This window comes from Sturnira hondurensis, unplaced genomic scaffold (genome assembly GCF_014824575.4).
Source record: "Sturnira hondurensis isolate 20B ecotype Veracruz unplaced genomic scaffold, ASM1482457v3 Scaffold0001304, whole genome shotgun sequence".
NCBI lineage: Eukaryota > Metazoa > Chordata > Mammalia > Chiroptera > Phyllostomidae > Sturnira > Sturnira hondurensis.
In genome coordinates, this window is record NW_028073935.1 from 5,640,333 (window position 1) to 5,659,840 (window position 19,508).

A 19,508-nucleotide genomic window follows, 5' to 3' on the forward strand; every position below is an offset into this window, starting at 1 on the left:
AATCACCACCTCCTGGTGGTCTCTGGTGGAGACATTGGCCCCAGGAGAGCTGAGGCCTTCCTTGTCTGGTCATGGCTATTTCCACAGCACCCAAACAGTACCTGACACAGCTTAGGAGACTGTTGAGTGTTCTTAGAGGAACAGGAAGAAATTGGCTTACTCCATTCTTCTTTGGTGACTTCTAATCACTTAGCAGAGAATTCTGGTAAGTGGTCAGAGAAGGAATTGGTGGCTTTGAAGCAATTCCAGCTTCTGCCAGCCTGGGGAGCCTGAAACTAGGAACCAAATCTCTGTCCTCATTTTTCTAACAACAGTTCTTAAAGAAACACAGTCCAAGAGATCACAACTCATTCCACAGAACTGAATGCACTTCGAATAGACAGGAAACTGGAATATGTCATAAAACAGTAATGTTCAACCAGTGAGCCGCAAGAATTTTTAAGACTTGCAATACCTGACTCTAGTCAGGAGTACTGACTTCTTTTCTCTTAGACTATCAAATTGAAAAATGACAATACCCAACACAACAATAGCCATTTGGTATGAATGAATCAAAATAATACTTATTTTTTATCAAATTAGCAAAAATAATTTTTGCTGTGCCACAGAATTTTAGTAGTTTATGTGTTCCATGAGATGAAAAAGTTTGAAAATTGCTGTCACAGAACATCTCAGTAACTATTTATTTCACCATTAAGCTTGGCATTTAATGTACAATACTGACATGAATTTTGACAAGTTCACTGGCACTCACATACCACATTTATAAAGCAATAGTTGCGAGGCAGGCAGTACGCTTCTCAGATGAAGACTGAAGATGTATAAGCAGTTGGAGCAAGGCTGACTCTGAACAACAAGGCACGAAGCATTGGAACTGCTGCTAAATATTGTCATTAAATTGATCTAAAATAAAGTACCTTAATCATTTATTCAGTTATTTGTACTACTGGGAAAACATTCTGACTATCTGAAGTTTTCAAAAATAAAGTCTGAATGACATGATAAGCCAAAACAATCTCTCTTTTTGCTATTATTGTGTCATTAAACCAAGGACATTCACTGTTTGGGTTCTCAAAGATTGTTGAAATGCGACATACTAAAATGTAAACTGTGTTTTTTAAAATACCTTACAATGAAAAACCAACGTTTTGGGAACTTACAAAGTTGTTAAGTGTCAGTCCTGGCTCTCAGCTTACTCTCAGAGATAACCACTAGGAAGCTGATTGAGTTCTTGGCTTCACCTTTGGGAGATGACAGTAAAAAAGAGCTTAGTTTAAAGTCAGACACCCCAGCTCTGCCTATTTCTACCTGTACTTGCTTAAGCCATAGTTTAACCTGGCAGCCTTCATTCCCTCATCTGTTAAGTGGTGATAATAATGCAAATCCTTCATTCAGCTTTATTTATTAAGCATGTATTATGTGCCATGTTCAAAGCTTGACCTTAGGGAGAAACAGTAGTGAGTAGGAAGCAAGAAAGATGAATTCCCTTATCTCACTGGATTTGCATTTTTTACATCAGTATGAATGCATGGTCGTTCATTTTGTGGATCAGAATTCAATAGAATCATTTATTTTTTTCACTTTTCCAAGTATTTAATATGGTTAAGCCATGATTCAGGGTCCCATGGTGGGATGTGCCCAGGTCCCTTTATCTCCCTAAGAGGATGGAGGACAGAGGAGAGGCAGAGTGGAGGCCCTTCAGATCTTTCCAGGAAATGAGCCTTCTGCTGGCAGTCATCCCAGCCTGACACCTAGCATATGGGGCAGAAGGACCTGCGCACGTGCTGGCGGTACCTGTTGCACATGGAGACATCATCCCGATAATGGTCATTGCCTTCCAACAGGGTGCAAATTCAAGTTCTGCCAACAGTTTCTGCTCTCATTCTGGCTGGGGGAGTGGCTATCAGAAGGGCAGTCTGGTAGTTCAAAATTTTGGTCTTGATTTCTTCTGCCAAATTGCTAACTCCTATAGACAGGGAGAGAAACATGAATGTGTGGTGAAGTCATGTGCAGCTCAACATAATCTTCAGCAAAGATGACTCTCTGTTGCCATTTTTTCTTCTCAATTTATTTCAGCTTTTGCCATTGGGAACTCCATCAGGTTGGCTCTTGTGCCATTTTGATGTCTCCATACCTTTTTTGAACACTTCTTTACCGGTTCCACAGATAGGGAAGATAAAGGATTAAACAAATATAATTCAGAGAACTAGCATGCCTGAGATGGCCATGCTCCCGCCTAGCAGGACTGACTTTAAACTTAGGCCGTTGGGCAGGGGTGGGCTCCAGGGCCTGTCAACGGAGAAACATTGTGTAAAAGTACAGAGGCTTAGATCACCCAGATCCCACATTCCCTAGATGAATAGTTCATTTGATAACACTCACACCAGGTGGTGTGTTGAAAGCTGAAGGTGCTGAGGTGAGTAAAACACCATCCCTAGCTTTAAGGAACTTTCACACACTCACACACATGCACACATAAGGCACACACAATGCATGATACAGTGTAATATGTGTTATACAAGAAGAATTTTGCAGGTAGAATGTGTCTGAGGGAAGCAGGGAGGGTTCAGATGAGAATGAGCTCAGTCCTGGAAGAGAGGGAGCTGGGCGGTCTTCCTAGGAGACAGGCTCTTCCTGTGAGAGGAGAGCAAAACAAACTTAGTGGTTAGCATATGAAGAAGCAAGAAAGCCCTAGGGCACATGATGTACTGAGGGGACAGTAAAATGTCCCAGGAGGGAAGCTGGCACCCTGGAAGCATTTGAGAAGGGCATGTGTTTAAGGCCACCAGCCTCTGCCCACCTGTTTCACACATATCCTGTTGTCTGTGGGCCACATAGCCCATACCACTGCTCCTCCCCTGCCTTGAGATCTAAAAGATTGTAACAAATGCCAAACTTCCAGAAAATTTCCCACAAACCTTGTGGTTTTCAAGGGACTGTCATTGTCCTAGGGAGTAGGAGAGTGCCACACAATCTGTATGAATGTGGCTGCAGTCTCTTATTCCACTCTTTCCCCAGAGGCCACCAAGATGGTGATTTGGGCCCATAATCCTCCTACCTATTTGTAGCCTTTATATGTGCACCTGTAAACAATACATGCTATTTTTGCTTGTTTTTAAGAGATCATTAAAATTATATTTGTAATCTTTTATGTCTTTTTAAAAAATTCTCACCCAAGGACATGCTTATTGACTTTTAGAGAGGAGAAGGGAAGGAGAAAGAGAGAGAGAAACCTCACTGAGAGAGAGAAATGTTGATCAGTTGCCTTTCATACATGTTTCAACTGGGGACTGAACCCACAGCACAGGCATGTACCTGGAGCAAGGATCAAACCTGTGACCTTCCGGTTTGTGGGACGACGCCCAGTCAACTGAACGACATTGGTTAGGGCTATAATGTTTTATATCTTTAATAGAAAAAGTAAACTATCAGTTCTTGTAGTGGGAACCTGGCTATTTGCTATATTGTACTTTATATGCTTTGTATTTCATTTTTTAAAATATTTTATTTACTTATTTTAGACAGAGGAGAAGGGAGAGAGAAAGACAGGGAGAGAAACATTAATGTGTGGTTGCCTATTGCATGCCCCCCACTGGGGACCCGACCTGGCCTGCAACCCAGGTATGTGCCCTGACTTGGAATCATACTGGTGATGTGATGATTTGGTTTGCAGGCCTGCACTCAATCCACTGAGCCACACCAGCAGGGGCTATATTTCATTTTTTAAAAAGCTTAGGACTCCAGGTGCCTGAGAGCCCTATTCCTCAGCCCTAGTCCAGAATCCAGAACAGAATCCAGTTCAGAATCCAGAAACTCTGTCTCATCAACTCCCCTTGAGGGATAGAAATGATGGCAGGGGGTGGGGGTGGGGGTGGGGGGAGGAGTTACATGAGAACTCACCAAGGGCTAGTGGAGTGCTTCTCCTGAAGCTACCATACAGTCCTGGCCACAGAGTGCAAGTCACCGTCTCCGGAAGTGCAGGATCTGTAGTCTCTGGATTCCTGTTGGTCCCAAGGACAGAGCAGGAACATGCGGGGGGCATTTCTGCCCTAGCCCCCATGGTGCCTGTGCTCTCACACAGTGTGGAATAGGTCAAGAACATGACTGCAAGGCCTGGCCATGTTCAGTTTGAGTCCTGGTTACACCCTTTGTAACTATGTGACCCTGAGCAAGTTTCCCAACAGTCTGAAAGTGGATACGTCAGTATTAACCTGATGCTGAAAGACATGAGGTTAGTTAAAACTCTAGGCCAGTGGTCTGGGAAGGTGAGGTGGTTGGCGCCTACTTCTTAAGTGCTCATCCTGTTCTTTGTGATGGAGTCAAAATGAAAGAAATTGACTTTCAGGACCAAGTCTTTTTCACATAAGGAAGTACCTCTCCTTCTTTATGATAATGAGTGTTAAAATGAACTCTTGTGCAAATTCTTTGTGTTCTCTGGTAAAATACATTGTATATAAACACAAAGAGCATGTGCCCTTGGTTTGAGGTGCAGAAGGCAGAGGCTTTCACTTTGGACAGCTTGATGGTATTTCACCCTTTAGAATTAACATCCCCAGTTTCCCCGCTGGTTGCACTGCAGGTCATTGTGTGTCTCAAAAGGTTACAGGATAATTATTTCCTGAGTGTATTTAAAAATAATAGTAATTTTAATCTTTTTATTTACAAAATAAAATGTCTCCAAAGAAGGCCTAAGAGTGAGAGAGATCACAGAAGTCAGGCTTGAAAAGCAGAGGGAGGTACTGGGAGCTGGGGTGGCAGTAAAGACACTGCCCAACTCTGTCCAGGGAATGCAGCTTTGGGGGTGAATTCTAAAAGATAACCATTTCCTACTGAATTAAATAAGTCCCTGCCCCCAGATATTTCTTAGGTCTTCATTGATGGCACTTTCCCTAAGGGGACAGAGTGCCCTCCTAATGGAAGAATGAATACATTCTTAAGGGGGGAAGTAATGATGACAAACAACACACTGCTCCTCTGTTCGATTCTGGGAGTTCATCCATCAATCAGTTTTGAGGAGAGATGAACATGGAGATCATTCTCGAAGCTCTTCCTTTCTTTCTAACATCTCACACCACTGAAACTCAAAATACTTATCCCTAGAATAGTTTTTATTTTTTATTTGAGAGTGAGGAGGAGGCCTTCATTTACATGTCCTTCTTTAAATTACCTATGGGGGGGGGGAGAGAGAGAAATGCCAAGCCACAATCTACTGTTCTGCTCTGCTGTATGAGTCAATTTTACTTTTATAATGATGATATAAAATTAGATGTATTGACAGGGAATGTCAACCCAAACTGTTGAATAGAAATATGCTATATGACAGAATCTATACTATAATATCATTTAGATAAACTTCTTGTCAATCATCTATCTATTGACCATCTATATATCATCTATTTAATATGCCTAGATAGCAGGATCAATATTCAGTAGATGTTGATTTCTTATTTTGAAGGGAAGAGTTGGAGGTAATTTTTACTTTTTAAAAATATTTCATATACCTATATACTATTTCAGTAATTAGAAAATGCCATTTTTATCTTTAGAGAAAAAAGCTACTTTCATTTTAAGAGAGAGATAAACAGACAGACGGACAACAATTAGGTATAGACAAATTCAGGTACAGCATTTGATGGACCGAGCTGAAACTTTTCTGAATGGCTGGAATGACTGAGCTGGAACACTTATGTGTGGAGTTTCTATATGTTTTGTTTTAGGCTCACAATACATATTAAGAGGAAGATCCAGAGATTTCCCATATAGCTCCTGGTCCCTGCCCCCAGCACTCACACACAGCCTTCCCCACTGTCGGCAACCCCCAGCTGAGAGGCACATTTGTTACATCAGAACCTATACTGATACATCATCACCCCAAGTCCATAGTTTACAGTGTTCATTCTTGGTGGTGTACATTCTATGGGTTGGGAAAAGTATATAATGACATATATCCATCATTATAATATACAAAGTATTTTCACTGCTTCCCTGCTCTGCCCATTCATCTCTCCCTGTCCCCTACTGCTACAAGCACTGATTTTTTTTTGTTGAAATTACAGCTTTTTGAATGCAAGGTTGTCTTTTGTACTGCTTTTCCCTATGACATTTGGATTTAGAGAATACTTAGTTTTAGTCCAGGCTGAATACTACATACATCCAGCTGGTATTAATCATTCACACTGAGCAAGTTACTTAATTTCTCTGAGCATGTGTCCTCAACTGTAACACAGAAACATATCTGTCAGTGATGAATAAATGTGTACAAAATACCTGTGGTAATTCTGAGGAATATGTGTATGCATGAGTGTCTGTGCATGTGGGTATGTGTATGCATGCATTGAATGTATTATATGTTCATGCATGTGGATCTGTGGGGACACACACATGTGCCATGTGTGCATGTGTCTATACACAAACATGGGATGGAATGCACAGGCATGCATGCCTGTACTGTGCTCATGTGCCATGTATGCATGTTGTACAGGTGCACAAGTGTGTGTCTTTTGCCATCAGTTTATTTCCACTGTGTAGTTTTGATATGCTTTACTATTAGTATAGATAGGAAGTGACAGGCTAATAAAACTCAGGGGTGGTAGAGGATATTTAAATTCAGAATAGCTGCCAAAAGACACCAGGCTGCCTCGTCTCTTCCCAACCAGCACACCTATTCCAGGTCCTCCAACCCTTGGTCTTCCTTCATCATTGCCGGAGTCTTGAAGAGCATGTGTCTCTCTCTGAGGCAGAGCTGCCCACTGGAACAAAGAATGATCAGAGTAAGGAGAAGTTGCCTGGGGAAGCTGAAATGCCACTATTTGTCAAATCTCCAAAGGTACCCTCTGCCAAGTATGGTTTACTGACTCACATCACATCAGTCTCTCCCTAATTATTAACCTTTAAACAGACACAGTATTTTGTCTCTAATTCATCACAAAACAAAGTTTGGAAGAACTAAGAGGTGGACTTTCACCTCTTGGCATCTCAATCAGCTCAGTCTCTGGTCTCAGATAAAACAAAATATTTTAGTTATAGCTGATTTCTTCTTATTCAACCCAAGAAGAGTTTTTTTAAACTCTCACTTCAGGACAGGGTTATTGATTTTAGAAGAGAGGAGAAGGGAGGAAAAGAGGGAGGGAGAGAAACATCAATTTGTTGCCTCTTGCACGTGCCCCAAATGGGGACAGAACCCACAGCCTAGGCATGTGCCCTGATGGGAAATTGAACCTGTAACCTCTGGGTTTTGGGGATGATGCTCCAACCAACTGAACCACACCTGCCTGGGTCAACCTGAGAGGAGTTTTATGCTCCACCAAAATCTAAGTGATAAGAACCTTTTTAGTTTAGTTTTCAGTTTTCTTTTAACCTCTGTCCCCATGTAAACTTCATTCACTAACATTAAGAAAAACAGAAGATTCAAAATTCTGAAGCTGAACTGACAAAATATGCCAATAGAGTGTACAATATTGGTCCTCAAGCCAAAAAAATTATGGTGTAATTTGTTGCTAAATCAACTTAATGTACTTTATTAAATGCCTTTGTTATAAGCCTTGCAATGGTTCCTGTAGCTTTCTGGAAACTTAAGCTGTACAATCTATCATCTTTTGCTACTTTTCTGTGGCTAAACTTTCAAAAACCAGGTTTTAATGAGATATCAACCAGGAAAGAAGAATTATATACTCTTTTTCCCTCACTTTTTTTCTGGTGGACAGTGCAAATTACTGAATAATATTTTAGGAAATTCCAGAATTTTCCCAAGTGTTAAGCAAATGATCATTTTCACAAATGAGTTCACATTTTAAACATACATAAAATTAGACAAATACAACCTCAATGCAATAGAATGTATTACAATCAAAGGGAAGATTTTCATCATGCAACATTTCATTTTAAGTATCCCAAAGACATGTAGAAATTCAGTAAAGTCTAACCCAGGGATTCTCAATTTCAGCATCATTGACATTTGGGCCTCATGGTTTTGTGTTGTGGGGCTGTCCTGTGCATTGTACAGTGTTTAGCAGCATCACTGGCTTCTATCTCCCAGATGCCAGGAGCACGTGCCACGGCACTTGTGACAATCTTAAATGCCTCCAGTCAACCTACAGATCAGCCCAAGTAGAGAACCATTGGTCTAGTCTACTAGCAATCAGCCTTTAAAGCCAGTAAAAAACAAGCCAGGCCATTCAATAAAAGGGAAAGAGACATCAATACATGCTACACCACGTAGCAATCTCAAAAACTTTATGCTAAGTGAAGGAGGCTAGACACAAAAGATTACATGCTATATGATCCCATTTATATGAAATGTCCTGCAGAGGTAACTCTGTAGAGACAGAAAGTAGATGAGTGGTTGTCAGTGTTGGCTTAGGAATAAGGATGAACTGAAAATAGGCATGAGGAATCTTACTGGGGTGATGAAAATGTTCTGAATCTGGGTTATGGGGGTAGCTTTCATGACTGGGTAGGTGCCCTAAAAACCACTGAATTGTACAGTTTAGATGGGTGAATTTTATGGTATGTAAATTTAACCTCGATAAAGTTATTTTTTAAAAAAAAACACATAAAAATAGAATGGTAAAATGTATTGCAGAAGAAGGTAATCAAAATGGGAGGCAACTCAGTGATTTCTTTTAACTATAGGAAGTAGTCTCCTAAAATCAGAGATCAAATTCCCCATGTCCTGTCAACCAAATGACCGTTAGAGCAAGCCCACAATATTTTTTGCTGGCCAGACAGCTGCACGTCTGTTAGCACCTGATACAACTCCCTGGGCTGTTTAATTGCTTGTAGCATGTGTCTCTCTATGGAAAAAAAACATGCATGCATGGCCACTCATGTTCAACATGGCCAGGAAGGAGACAGGCTGAGCAGCAGAGCACTGTTGTGTAAGACACTCTGTGCTTCAAGTTAGTATATAAAATACTTGACTTTCATAATGAAGCATGCCTAGTGTGACAAGCCAGATATGTGACAGGTAAAAGGTCTTAAACCACTCATAATACCCCATTGCCCACTCAAACTTCCACCATAGTAAAACAAACAAAAAACACAAAACTTTCCTTTGGTGTGTATTAAATAACAGCTGTCGTGACTATTCAAAGAAATTCTGGGGACTCTCTTATTGAGCTCATAGCTTCTTGGAAAACGTTCAGCTGCTGTTAATAAAAATATTTACTATATTTACTTTTAGAGGCCTAGGAATTTTCAGGGGTTTGTGACCTGTTGGACATGTTAGTAAGTGGGGTGAAGGAGCCTTCCTGGGGTAAGTAAGAAACACTAATATGGCCAAATACACAACCCAAAGTGAGGCAGCACTCAGAATTTCTAGAATCTTCAGCTCCGATGGAGCCAAGGAAAGGAAGAAGTTGGCTAGAAATTGGGGTTTGGGGGTAAGTTATCCCAAGACCTCAATATGGCAAAGTTTTGGGCAAAGCAGTGTGTCAATAATAAATTTACCCTCCCCACCTCCACACATTTTATCTAGAAACTGTGGGGACATGGAACAGATGATTTTGATAATTAAATTTCCCCCTAAGGCTACACACAAAAAAAGATTCTTTCTTAAATGACTAGCAGCTGATATGTTATACGACACTCAAATTCTAAGAAATTCTGCCCTTGTTTTAAGGCCCAGTGAACTGAGGACTGAGGAAATCACACTGGACCTTAACATGAAGGCAGCCCATAACGCGATGCACCCAACAATGCCAACAACATTTCAGGAAAATAACGGAAATAATGAGAAATTCTGATGGGCCCCAACCTGCAAACTGGGGGCTGAGGGCAAGAAGGGAGCTGATCTACCTGATTAAATAAATCCCACCAGAGTCCTTGAAAATGTCATCCAGAATGTCACTTTTCACCAGTCAGCTCTGACAACAGACACTGGAAGATCATCATTACAACAATATTTGTCCCACACATGTTCTGCAAAATGCACACATCATAACTGTACCATGACATTTTGCTGAGCAGAATTCAGGATTCAGGAAACAAACATATTTTAAAAGTAAACATATGGAAATAAGTAAAAGGTGCTATCACTGGAGAAAATCAAAAGGTTTTTTTCTTTTTTTTTTTTTTACCTTAAACATTGCCTACTTCTTTTTGGCAAAATAAATAAATAAATATAAGTTTAAGAAGTAACTTTGAAAAGTTTTCACTTATTGACAGCTCCTAAGCTACATGAGCAGGTTGAGAAGCATATGGCTGAGACAAAATAAGTCCTTGCTGCCTAAGTGGTGCATGTTAGGCTATTTTCCAAAATACTAAGGTGTCCTTTATTTCTAAAGAACATTATGGTTTCATGCTTTCTAATCACTGAGTTTTAAACTTACAGAAACCAACGTGGAGGACAGCACTGATTCAACATCTTGACAAGGTTTATTCTAGCTCTGAAAGTCACAAATATTTTTATCTTATCCCTTTAAAAATATTCACACATTCTCTCTTTGGAATGGTTGTCATAATAGTCTTCAGTTGCCGCCATTGCTTCTTGTCCTACTCCTCCAATTTTTCTTTTGAAAAACTTAATTCTTTTCCATAGATTTGAGAGTTTTGTTGTTGTTGTAGTTTTTTTAAGTTTCAGGGCAAAGCAATTCTTACCTCTGGGCAGGAGAAGATTAACTCTGTGGTATTAAAAGTATATTAACTTATACCTGATAAATTTTGTATAGGACTGAACAGCTGTCATTGATCCAGAACTGTGTTTCTTAAACTCCATAACTCAGCATTGAACCTGTCCAACTACAGATCCCCAGAAGCACATGGGCACTGCTACCATTTATGAACTCATTTCTGTACCACCTATCCTTATGCCCATCAAATCCCCTCATCCCTATTTGCTGAGTTCTTGGACCATCTCCCCTTTTCCCTCTCCTGTGCAGTTTCTGCCTTACCTCTTGTTTCTTTCTGCACCTCTGTCTTGGTCCTTCTAGCTTGGTTTCTCTTAGCTCTTCTAGCTTTGTCTCTCCCCGACAAGACCCATCTCCACCTGCCGCCCCTCAAAATCTAGATGCCACTCACTGGCCTGACCAGACTTCTTCAGTGGATCCCAGACAAAACCAATTCAAGTCTATGTGCCACAAAAACGATTTCTGATTCAAAGTCTTCAAGGAAAGCAAATTTCCTAAACAAATATATCAGGTGAAAACGTTGCTCTCATGGTGTAGTAATGGTGGCCTCTTCTATTTATCTCAACTTTATTAATTCATAAATTAATCCATTGAGAACAAACTACATCAAGATGAAGTTGCCCAACCTCTGTTTCTAAATTATTTTGGCAGGTTGCTCACACGAAGAGCTCATTTTTCATTGGTTCCAACACAGTGCGGGGCAAAGAGTGCTGGAGTAAGAGTCAGACCTGAGTTCTAGATTTGGTTCTGCAGCTGCATGGGGGTGCTCATGATTCCACAGGTTGGTTGGGGAAATTAATAAGTATGTGACAGTGCTCTATTAGTGGAAAACACTTGATAAAACATCATAGAGTTGACCAAGTAAAAGCCATTTTCTTAATTCCATTGTAAATTTCTTTTATTTGGTAGGGGAACAAATTTTCATAATCTCAGAAAGAAGCTGATGGATAGAAAATCTAGAAAGTTTGGACTGTCTCCCAAGAAACCTGAAGAAAAGATGTGAAATAAAGCAGATGTATATACTGGATATTGTTTTGCAGGGCAGTACACCAAAGGCACTTCACATCTGAAATAAGAGTATGCGTGGGAGACTTGGCTGTCAACACGTAGGCTTAGGGCCCACTGCACAGGTTATTCAGTATTAGCTCATGTCTTTTCTGGAGAGTGATTTCAGCACCAGGAGTTGTATACCTCTAAAAGAAAAGTTGCTTTAAGCAACTGTTTTAACTGGTATGGTGAACTTTGTCCAGAGCTAGTTTCACAGCAAACAATCAGCATCAAACTCTTCTGAGAAATGAGCATAAATTATGAGAAAGGCAGTGAATGAAGAAATCCAGGAAGTACAACAAAGCTATCAGATAGTAAGTGCATGGATTTAAGTAAAAGGTGACAAGAATAAGGTCAATGATATCATAACGAATATATAATAGTTAAAAAATCTAAGCCACAGAAGGTCGATAAAGCCAGAAAAGTGTGGCTGGGCTCTGGTTGGGGCTGCAGAAGCAGTTTACGGAGGACCCCAGAGCAGGCCTTTCCTCCGCACTCAAAGGCAGCTGATCCTCTGGAACAGATGGACATGTGGGCTCAGCGGGCCAGGGGGCTGGTCCATTGCTGAGTGCCTATGTGGAGTCACCAACAATTTAAATTGATTGACTTAAAAACAGAAAAAGGAAATGAACATGTCAAAATAATGAGTATTTTGAGAAAATGAGGAAAAGCATATACCTGCATGTTGGTCTATCATATTAATGAATAATTACCACTTGTTTCTGACCTTGAACTTCTGTAAATTTGTGATTTTGTCAAAACTAAATTTCTCTTAATGTCAGATTTGTCAATCTTTCTTCATTCATCACTAATATAGATGACTTCTACTTTATTTGAATTTTGAAAAATTTCTTTCATATTAAGCAACAGATACACAAAGAGTTAGGAAAAGTGTGAAACAAAAGGATGAAATTAGGAGAAATTTATAAAAATCCCACTTCACATCAGATTCCACAAATAGCAAGTCTATATTTCTTTGGGACCAGTTTCAGTGGCTTTCAAGTATCCCTTCTGTCAAAACATTTTAAAGGCAAGAAAACATATCAGGGGCCATATAGAACACCAGATTGAAATACCCATGTTACTTCAGATTTACTCTGCAAGTGTCAAAATGTAACATTACAGGAATCAGAGATAAAACTGCCCCCACGGAACTCAGATTCCACATCATTCTGAATTTCCTGGGCCGGGGGGGGGGCGGGGGGGGGGAGGATATTTAATTCCCTATGTGCCATCCTGCCTGTTAGCTGGGAGTTCTTCACATTCAGTTCTGTATAGAATACATTGTTAGTTAAAGGAGACATGACAGAAACATTTGAAGTTTATCATTAAAACTCTATGTAGACTCAGCCATTGTTTAGACTTTGAACTTAGATCAACAAAATAATTTTTACAGGGAGGTGTATTTTATGACTGGCTTTTTAGGATTGCTGGCTATTGGTCCTAATAAAAAAAATAGACCAACTTTTAGTTATTTATTAAAATTTGTTCTTATAAAGGTCCTACATCTCCTGTACTGGGAGTGGAGGGTTCTGCTCCAATCTCAGTGGCTGCTGAGAAGGAACAGATAGAAAGAACTCCCTAATTCCTGGTGCTGTTTCATGCTTCCAGGGGGAGGGGGAGGGTGAGGGAGGGCATCAAGTTGCAGAGACACCCAGTGACCAAACCACACTGAAAGGCATATGGTGGAGCCCTGCAGTTTGGGTCAAGTGTTTTGGGAAGTCCTACCATATAAGACTTTGTGGAGAAGTATCTCTTCAAGATCTCAAGTCAGCATCAGGTATTCAAGAGAGCAGCCAGCTGCTCTATCCTGTGGAACCTGGTGAGGGCCCCTGACTGAGTCCTGGCCTTAAAGATGCAGAGCGTCCATCCCAAGCCACTCCTCTGGGCTCCTAAGGCTGACAGAAGGTGGTGCTGCTTTGGGGCTTGTTGACCCTCAGCCTCCCCTCACTCCTGTTGTAGGTGCTACCTGCCAATAACCCTTTGTACCCCTAACTCTACTAACCAGCACTACTTGTCACTACTTTAAGGTAGCAACTATCTAACTATGTCAGTCACCTCACTTGGTAGATTTGCCCTTAGAGAGACTCCACAGGGCATCCAGTCAGGCTATGACACCTGCTCCTCCTACCTCCAAACTGCTCTTCCTTCTGGCCCTCAGTCCCTCCTGCATGGGCCCAAATCAAATCCAAGGTCCTCACAGGACCTTGGCTATGGCTTGACCTTGACCATGGCTGCTCACAGTTTATAGGCTAAGGACATCCCTCAGTCCTTATAATCCAGTACCTTCTACTTTGCAACCTCTAGCTTCTCAGTCACCTGCCTTCATGCAGGGCCAAGGGCAGCTTCCAAGTCCACTGCATTCACTCCCATCTATACCCTTGCATGTCACCCTCTGTCCAGAATGCCCTTGCCAATTATCTCAAGATCTCCATCTTCAGCCAGGATATTCTCCATCAAGCAAGCGTCTATGATCAGAATATTTAGGAATATTCTGAGCACAGATGTTGGAGAGAGGCCTTCTCTCCCCAGCTCAATTAAAAAGTCTTTGAGGACAGGGCTGCCCTGCCCAATTTTCCCTTTCTCTTCCCTTTTTCTTCTTCCCTTTCTCTTAAGCAAGCTGTTCCCTGGGAAGGGTCTCATGAGTGGCTTTCATGGTCAGCTGTGGGCACTGGGGAACGACTGAAGCATTGGACACTATCTTTGCCTGCTTGTCAAAACTGAAGGTCTTGTCATGAGGGCACAGTGCTTAGCAGATGCTTGGATGCCACTAGATCCTGATGGCCTTCCTCTGGAGGGTGTCATTTCTCCAAACAGGGCACGGGTAAGCACAGATCAGTGGGGGTTCACTGGCAGGCAGGGATGCTTCAAGAGTGCTTTCTAAACAGGAAAGCAGTGACTCAATGGCCAAGCTTCAGATAGCACACTTCTGGGCAATACATTAAGACCCAGGGTCCCAACTCAGACCAATTTTCAGTATCAGCTTGTTGACACTCAGATACTTGGAAGCTGGTGGCACTTCCTCCATCCTATCACTGAGTCTGCCACACCCATGGCTGAGGGCCAGGGCTGCCTGTTGTAAGCAATTCCCTTGCTGTCCCCCACGGGCCACATCCTGCGGGCTCCCCTGCTTGCCAGTTTTCCATTTGGGTAGGGAAGACAGGACCGGAGTATCTGGGATGGGTCACTTGTAGTTTGCTCCCTCTTGGCCTCTCCAATACTTCTCAAAGATTCACCCTTACATATTCTGGCTCTTACTGTGTTCTAGAGATGCCATCTCCCAGCCCTGTACCTTAGCCCCAAAGGTTGGAAGGAGGTACTGCTGGTCTCTGGTTGCTTCAAGAGAACAGTTGCTTCAAGAGAACTCTTACTTCCCTTGCCTCTGTCCTTGATGAATGTCTCTATTTGAATTATTTGAGTTCAATAACAGAAAATCCCTGAGCGTTTTACACAAACCTCACCAGACATCGGCGTTCCTCAATCAGAACAGCAATGGCACATCAAGGGCAGGACACTATCTGCTTGGGGTTCTAGGCCCTGATGCCCTCACTCGACACGAACAGGATACTCTGGATTCCTGCAAAGGGCCTCCTGGGGCCCAGGACATCCCAGGACTCCGCTTCTCCAGGCTAAATAGAAAATGCCCAGTCGCCGGTATGTATGGCAGCCAGAGTGTACACACATGGGCAGGCTCTGGTGGAAGAAAGAAAGAACTGACTTTCATTTGTGCCACTACCTCTCTTCCACCTTAGTCTCCACATGGGGTCTCTCGTGTAATGCAAACCGATCTTTAGAAAATAACTTTGACAGGAATATCCACGATTGTTAGCATTTCATTACTTTAGCCTTCCCAGTGGTGCTGGCATTTTAAAAGGAGTGTTAATTTACAGGCACATCTGAGTCTCACCACCTAGATTCCAACCCTCGTGTAGCCACTTTCTAGCCCTGAGACTGAGTAATGCTCAAGTTCTCTATAATATGAAAAATGGGGGTAATATTAAAACTTATCACACAAGATCATCACAAGGTCATGATTTCAAGAAAGTCTCAATGCCAGTTCCTGTCACACAAGCGCTCAATGACAGCTGGCGGTCACAAGGTTGTTTCATTATCTACATGAAAGGTCTTTGGGATTAGAAGGGGCCTTCCTAGACACAGGAACTGCCACCCAGGGAGACTGTCAGGGAGACTGCCTCTGGCTGCACCACTGGGCCACTAAACAGGGTGCCATCCGGCACTGCTTACCCCTTCTAGGGAGTTTCACGCCGGCCTGGAGAAGAAGTTCCCCACGTGTGTGGGTTGCCTCCTCTGGTACTTCCCCAAGGCATTCCAGAGAACCGGAATCAAATCTGCACCTTAGCCAGGCCTGCCTGGTCACTGGTTCAACACCTCAGCCTCTCGTTTGCCAAGCATGAGCCTTTTCCCTCAACCTGCTCCATCAGGGCCCACACACACCTTTGTACTCCTAGCAGGTGGAGGGTGGCAGGAAGTGGCTCTGACAAAGCAGAGAATGGGTCCCTCTGCTGTGAGCCAGTGAATATCAGGCATGAAGTGAGTTTCAGGTAACCCCTGCCGCTTGGAGTTGGGAGGCACCTTATTTTTTGGAGAGTCCTGAAAGTTGCTGCAGAGTCAAGCAATGCTCTCCTCTCACACCCTGCCTTTCCCTCTGTCACCGTATCTGTGTGGCTTAACACAAACCAAGCAGAATTGGAACATCTGACCTCTGGCACATGACAAGCCTCTCTAGGGACTCCCATTCTGAGGAAGCGCTGTAGCACTTGGGCCTCTCACCGTGGTAGGCACACCCTTTGCAAAGCAGAAGGTGACATTTCTCTAGTGCACATGTAGGGGCCTTTTTTTTATTTTCCAAAAAGGCTCCCCATCAGTGCCTTGGGGAAACCCAGAGCTGACCAACAAAAGGCAAACCTGCTTACCAGAAAGTACAGTTCCTGTTTGTGCTAGTCTGGCCACTTCTGGGGGTGGGTGCATGAGGCCAGAGAGAAGGCAATCAGCAACAAGGGAACATTCAGGGAAAAGAGGGGCAAACGCCATGTTGATGGCAATGTTCCATTCATACATGTCACTTGTTACTAATGTGTGTTTTGGAGAACTAAGCAGCTAAGTGGGAAGACCATGGTAAGCTGACATGGTGTCCTTGGGTCAAGTTGGGCAAATGGGCAAATGAGATCAGCACTGTTTCCAAAAGCATCTCAAACTACATCATCCCTAGAAGAAACTGTTAATTGTAAAAAATCAATCCCTCCCCCTACTCTTAGCTAGTTTTCTTAAATAGGGCTTTGCTCAAGGGATCCCATCCCAAAGTCTTTTCTATTAAACCTACTAAAGTCAATTCCACATTCAATTGGACTATTGAGAAGCCAAATACTTTCAGTCACCTGTTAAAATAGCTCATTTGACAATGACTCTAATTAACTGAACTAGTAGCTTCGGGAACTACTAACTCTATGATCAACCGTTTGCACACAGATCTACAGCCAAAATAAGCCAAAACTTGCAGACATTCAAATATGTACTGGTAATTCTTAGCTCCTGATGGAAAGAGACACAGACATAGCATTTGCAACCTTTAGTCAGATGCTTAGTAAGGTGGTTAAACCTAAACTGCAAAATAAATCACTAATTTTGATACTAACTACATTAATTGTGTCCAGTTATTATAGTCACAGGTCTCAAAATCTTTAGTGTGAATAGGAAAATAAAAGCCAAGTGTCAAGACCTCTCTGCGTGATGAAAAATGGCTGGTGTGTTGCACGATTCCAAGCATGTGACAGTCCCGATGAGTCTCAGGCCTGGGAGAGAAGAGATGGACGTGCTCAAGCCTCCAGCAACAAGTCAAAGGCAGTTTTTCTTCTTCTCAGTTTCTGCCTTTCTCTGGGCAATAAAAAGGAAAAGGAAGAGGAACTTCCCTCTGAAGCCTTGGTGATTTCTTGTTAAGTACATATATAAATATAAGCATGTTGAAAGCACATTCTTAATAAAATTATTAATAACTCAGAGTCAGGATGGGAGGAGTCATCTAGTGTGGGATCACAGGGCTTTTGAGTGTGTGTTCCCTATTTTTGTGATTAGAAGCTGGTTTGCAGAGCAGCCTTCATGACCAACACTGGTTGTGTAGCACCAGCTCTGAGGTTCCCCTGGGTGCCCAGGTACTGGAGTTCAACACGCCTCTTGATGTTGTACCCGTGATTCCCTTCAAGGTTAAGAATTTCTAAAACTAAAATGTACAAACAGTAAAACACAGCTGTGTGTATGCACACACACACAGGCACACTGACCACTCAACTTTGTAGGTTATCTCTATGTGTGAGTCACATGAAATAGCTCCAGAAGCTGAAAGTGGGGTTCCCTGTGGAGATAGAATCTAAAAAGCACCAGAATCCAAGAAATTAAAGAGGCCACCAGTGGGAAGCCATCCTCATGGAAAAGCAAAAGTGCTGTTGAGGACATGTGAGGACACTCAAAGTTAATTAAGGTACTCTGAAAAATGAGACTTAAATCAAAGAATCACCCTGGGTAGAGAGAGGACGTAAACAGGGTGGTCTGCCTCGCACCCAGGAAGGGCAGTGTCACGAAGCAAGCAGGATCCCTGCTCAGCCTAAAGAGAGACTGGAGGATGGGAGAGGTGCTGTGGCAACAGCACAGTGACCAGGGGACGTGCCCCGTCAGGACACACCCAAGGCCCAGGCTCTCAGTCCCATGCCCACCCTCACAGGACAACATCTCATAACTGATTAGGCCTCCCCCAAATCTTTATTTTATGCTTCAAAAGATATTTTACTCCTTTGATTTTAGATTTATTCGGATATAATTGACATACAACATGTAAATTTGAGGTGTACAATGTGTTGATTTCTAAAAACCTTGATAATGACAGATGGCCTGCCTAGGGGATAAAATTAGTCTTCATAAAGCTAATGTCCTATCTTTCACAATAAATTAAGAAATTGGACATTTGACTTCTACACTAATTTGTCACAAGTCTGGTTCCTAGGAGTCTGTTTTGGGTGTATGGACAATTTGAACTCACAGCTGGGTCACACCCAGGGATGAGCCCTCCGAGTGGTCTAGCAGTCCCCGTGGATCTAACTTTGACATCACAGAGCCTTCCCACCACAATCACAGTGCAGAGAGATGCATGAACCAGGTAAGGAAGTGGCTCATTGGAAGCAAGGTTCCCGAGAGTGGAAAGGCTGCCAAACCTCTTCCACCTTTGGTCTGGCCCCAAGCCCTTTCCTTCTCTCCCCAACCTCCCTCAGGTAGTCCATTTGCCTCCTTGACTCCTCTTCATCTCTACACCAAGGCCCTGTTCAGGGTGCCATCTTCTACCAGCTGGATGGCTGTAAAAGCTGCCTCCTGACTGCCCCCTACTGTGAACACCCCATTCTGCACCCACACATCAATCACAGCACCTGCTTGCCTGGTACATTCAGCGCCCACTTGCTCCTTATCCCCCTAACTGCAGAAAGACATTCACACTGCTTACAAGACTCCAAATTTGGGAATGAGCCCTGCAGGAGCTTGGTTAGCTCCATGGGCTGGTGTGAGAAGTAAACCAGTTCCTGTACAGCAAGTAGTGAGCAAATGATAAAAGGCTGTGATAACAATAGCCTGGCTGACCAGGCCCTTGTTCATGTCTCCGGCAGCTTTGTCAGCACCACTTGCCATGGCTGGCCACGTGCTATAGGTTCAGTCATACCTGGCTTTCTTGTGTCACCAGACTTCTGCTTGGACCCCCCTTCCTCCCACCGGGCCCAGTGAATTCCAGCACACAGACTTCAGGTCTCACATTAGGTATCATTTTTTCTGGGATGGTTT

At 42.7% G+C, this 19,508-nt stretch overlaps 1 protein-coding gene across 1 annotated transcript in view; it reads right to left on the bottom strand.

Annotated features, from left to right (window-relative positions):
- Nucleotides 1–999: 999 nt before the first annotated feature.
- The window catches only part of DUSP22 (dual specificity phosphatase 22), an 85,126-nt gene continuing 66,617 nt past the window's right edge, over nt 1,000–19,508 (bottom strand). Inside the window, exon 8 of the mRNA XM_037070451.1 lies at nt 1,000–1,966. Within this exon, the coding sequence (XP_036926346.1) occupies nt 1,854–1,966 (113 nt within the window). The 3' untranslated portion in view covers nt 1,000–1,853. The remainder of the gene's footprint in view (nt 1,967–19,508) is intronic.